The 3763-nt window shown below is 59.3% G+C and overlaps 1 protein-coding gene across 1 annotated transcript in view; it reads right to left on the bottom strand.

Annotated features, from left to right (window-relative positions):
• PRPF19 (pre-mRNA processing factor 19) overlaps positions 1-3712 on the bottom strand; it is a gene marked incomplete at its 5' end in the record, with an annotated part of 4163 nt that extends 451 nt beyond the window's left edge. The window contains 13 exons of the mRNA XM_010283035.1: positions 16-121; positions 332-502; positions 1153-1238; positions 1412-1481; positions 1562-1717; positions 1924-2033; positions 2275-2350; positions 2645-2719; positions 2820-2861; positions 2971-3033; positions 3153-3226; positions 3392-3533; positions 3620-3712. Coding sequence (XP_010281337.1) covers positions 16-121; positions 332-502; positions 1153-1238; positions 1412-1481; positions 1562-1717; positions 1924-2033; positions 2275-2350; positions 2645-2719; positions 2820-2861; positions 2971-3033; positions 3153-3226; positions 3392-3533; positions 3620-3712 — 1264 coding nt within the window. The remainder of the gene's footprint in view (positions 1-15; positions 122-331; positions 503-1152; positions 1239-1411; positions 1482-1561; positions 1718-1923; positions 2034-2274; positions 2351-2644; positions 2720-2819; positions 2862-2970; positions 3034-3152; positions 3227-3391; positions 3534-3619) is intronic.
• Positions 3713-3763: the final 51 nt, after the last annotated feature.

The following is a 3763-nucleotide window of genomic DNA, read 5'->3' as shown; positions in this document are numbered from 1 at the left end:
GCCCCAGCCCCTCACCTGTGAAATGGAGGATTTCCGTCCACTGCTTGCAGATGTAGATCTGGACGTCCGTCCCGCCCAGGGCCAAGTAGGTACCGCTCTGGTCAAAGATGAGAGACTTGACCTGCGGAGCAAAAGGGGAACAAGGGTTCAGACTAGGTCCAGGAAGCTCCAAACAGCCTCTTGGGGTGCCGGGGAGGGCAGCACCTCCATGTCAGGCTCCCCCAAAGCAGAGGAGCTGAGTGGGGAGCATGCCTGGGATGGCGGGCACTGGGAGAGGAGCCGGCCAGCCTGCCCAGCCAGGCCATTGAGGGGCAAGGGGATGGTCACACACCTCAAAGTTATTGTCCAGCTGCAACGTCTTGAAGTTCTTGAGCTTACGCAAGTCCCAGAGCTTGACAGAGGAGTCGTCTGCTGCCGTGGCCAGGTAGTAGCCGTTCTCGGAGAAGGCGATGCTGGTGATGGGGCCCGAGTGCCCTGGGAAGTTGGCCACGTTGGTGCGTTCCTGGGGGTAAGGCAGTTAGAGCCAGGCTGCCGGCAGGGAACCGCAGCACCCTCACGGCCAGGAGACGAGAGGGCAGATCCTCGCAACCGCAGCTCAGCTCTGTATCATCAGTCTGCTTCAGAGTTAAACCGCAGGCGGGCAAGCAGAGACTGCGCCGCTTCTGCACGCTCTTTGTCACCCTGAACTACGGCTCGACAGGCCTGTGTGGGACTGTAAGAGCTTACTTGCCGACAGCCAGAGCTGCTTCTGCGCTGGAGCTAGAGCGCGTCGCTAACACGGGGCTGTGCTGACAAATTCACAGTCGTGGGACTGAGCAAGGCCCACGCACGTCCAGCGCAGACTCATCAGGCAGCAGAGCTGGGCAGCCTGCCTGCGAACCCTCCCGTTCCTCACCAATTCCCTTGGGGATGCAGCAAACACCTTCTTGTCATAAGACAACCCCCGATCGCCAGCTACAGCACCAGAGGTGGCCGCTCTTGAGGTCAAACTTTGTATTTTTGGAGAAAACATCAGAAGAGTTTCCCCAAAGCCACACTCAAGCGGACATGGGCGCTGCACCTTGGACTGAACACTCTGCTGGGCACCAAACCGAGCACAGCCCCAACACACCGCCTCCTCGTTCCCCCCACACACCCAGGGCCAAGCCCTACCTTCAGATCCCAGATCTTGATCTGAGAATCCATCGTCCCTGTTCCAAAAATGAGCCCATCCGGGTGGAACTGGGCACAGGTGAGAGCTGCAGAGACACAGGGGGAGATTCAGAGGGTTGGGGAGACTTTCTGGCTTTGTTATCAAGCTTTCCCTGCCCCCAGAGTTCTGCTGAGCTGCAGGAGGCCAGGGACCAACAGGCAGAAAAATCCCTTCTCTCCAAGCTCGCAGCAGGTGGGGATACTCAGCCGTAAGCCTTACCACAGCCAGAGCTCTCATCCGTCACCTTGGTGAGGACACGGCCTGTCTGGATATCCGAGAAAGCCCAGTACTGGAGGAGAGGAACAGTGCGTTGAGTACAGAGAGATGAGGAGCAGGGGCGGGGGTCTGCGGGCCGGGGAGGGGGCTCACCTGGTCATCAGAAGAGCTGAGGAGGTAGTCGCCTGTCGCGTGGAGGCTCAGCCCCGTCACAGAGCCCTCGTGGGCACGGACAACCTGCACGCACGAGGCGTTGGGCACAGACCAGATCCGGATAGTAGCATCAGGAGAAGCTGAGAACACCAGGTCCTAGACAGGGAGGAGGCAGGAAAGTTAACATCAAAAGACCTTCACCCTTCCATCTGAGAGAGCTTTCTATAGGCAAGAAGTGGCCCATCACCAGTCTGCATGAAGCGGTGGCCCCACCAGAGCAAAGCACCAGAAGAGGGCCTAGAAAACCTAATCTGGGGCAGCCTGGCTAGGAGGGAAGAGGCCGAACACAGGCCTGAGCATACCTGAGAGGGGTGGAAGACAACACTGGTAACCTTCTTGGAGTGCCCCTTGAGTGTTGCCAGGATCTGCTCCGAGCTCTTGTCAAAGACGATGACGTTTTTATCAGCCCCGCCTGGAAAACAAAGCGGGGAGCGGTGAGAGACAGGAGTCTGTGGCCCACCAAGTCCAAGTCCACGCACCTTTCCTGGGGACCACCATCTTGAGAAGCTTTGCCACGAGCCCAAAGAATCCCTTGTGCCCCTTGCCCCACCTCTATCCCCCAAAAGCAGAGAGAAAGGGATGTGCTCCCAGGCAGCCGCAGGCTCTCAGCCAACACCACACAGTCCCCCAGCAAGCGGAGGAAGCTCCCTTACCGGTGAGGATCTTGTTGGTGTCGGAAGGACAGAGGTCCAAAGCGAGGATCCCTGGGATGCTGGCACTGTGCAGCCCCTGCACGAGGTAGGAGGACGCCAGATGAATGCCACAAGCAAGAAAAAGTCCCCCAAAATGAACTGAGAGGCCCTTGAAGGAGCCCAGGGTGTTTCATTCCAACAGTGGGAGCTGTGCCACATCTACTCCAGCACAGGTCCCTGCTGGCTGTGGCACAGAGAGTCCCGACCCTCTCCCTGCTCTGCCCAGCAGCAGATCCGTCGCTTATCGATGCGGCAAAGCAGCACAGGAGAGGCCTGGATGCACAGCTACATGGGGCAGTTTTTGAGCCCCCAGTCACATCATGGCACTCACCACGTGCGAGGCGACCTGCCGGTACTTGCTGAGCTCCTCCGGCTTCACCAGCTCCTCTGGAACTGTCTTGCCTCTCTGCAGAAGGAAAACGGTGCGGAGATAAACATCAGCCTCTCTTGGGGCATAGCACATCCTGGCTGCCACGGCATCTTCGGAGAGAGAGGGGGCTCCTTACCTTCTTACGCTCCGTGGTCAGCACCGTAGCCTTGTCTTGAAGCTGCAAAACAAGAGAAGCGTGGTCACAGACTGACTGAGGCTCCCACGAGGGGAGGCTGGACAACAACCACTGCTGAAGGCCTTAGCAGCGCAAGTGGAAGACCCCTTACCTTCTGTATGATCTCGGGGGTCATGCCCGCAAGCTCTCCCAGATCCATGGACTCCCCAGCTCCCTGCACGGGACAGAGAAGGGGGCTGGTTATAACCCAGAGAGGGAACACAGGGGAAATGAGGAGGGATTGGCAGCGGGGGACCAAGGAGAAAAGTGTCGAGATGGGCAACAGGGACTCACCGCCACGTTTGGCTGGGAAGACGGCACTGTCTGGGGCACGATGAGGCCAGCCTGCGGCTTCAGAGTTGCCAAAGCTGCAGAGGAAGAGGAAGGCTACGAGTTTAACAGGCGCTTGAAGGGGAAAGGAGACGGCGTTCAGCGCAGCGATCGCTACCGAGACTACCCGCTGCTGGGCCACACGCTGCTCTCTCCTCCCCAGCTCTCCCTCCCTGAGGCCCACAGCCCCCACCCCACGTCACCTTCTCTGGCGGCGGTGACCTCCTTGGTGAGCCGAGCAATGACACGGCAGGCAGCATCATGCTGGTAGAGCGCGTGGGACAGCTCCTGGCGCGTGGTCTGCAGCTGCTGGCGGAGGGTGAAGCTGTGCAGCATGACGGCATCCTGGCGGGACGAGGCAGAGTCAGGCAGGCAGGGAAATGCGTTAGTCCCAGCGCAGGCAATGTGCCCAGCCACGACCCAGCACTTACCCACTCATCCTGGAGAGCTTTCAGGATGGCTGGGATGCTCGTGGCAGACGGAGGTTTGGGCCGGATCGGGTGGGCGACTGTCAACGAGACAACATGAATGCATCAACCGTGACCTCAACGCTCCCGTCGATGCCTTCAGACAGC

The sequence above is a fragment of the Phaethon lepturus genome, unplaced genomic scaffold (assembly GCF_000687285.1).
Source record: "Phaethon lepturus isolate BGI_N335 unplaced genomic scaffold, ASM68728v1 scaffold44192, whole genome shotgun sequence".
Taxonomy (NCBI): Eukaryota; Metazoa; Chordata; class Aves; order Phaethontiformes; family Phaethontidae; genus Phaethon; species Phaethon lepturus.
This window is presented reverse-complemented; position numbering and strand designations above follow the sequence as displayed.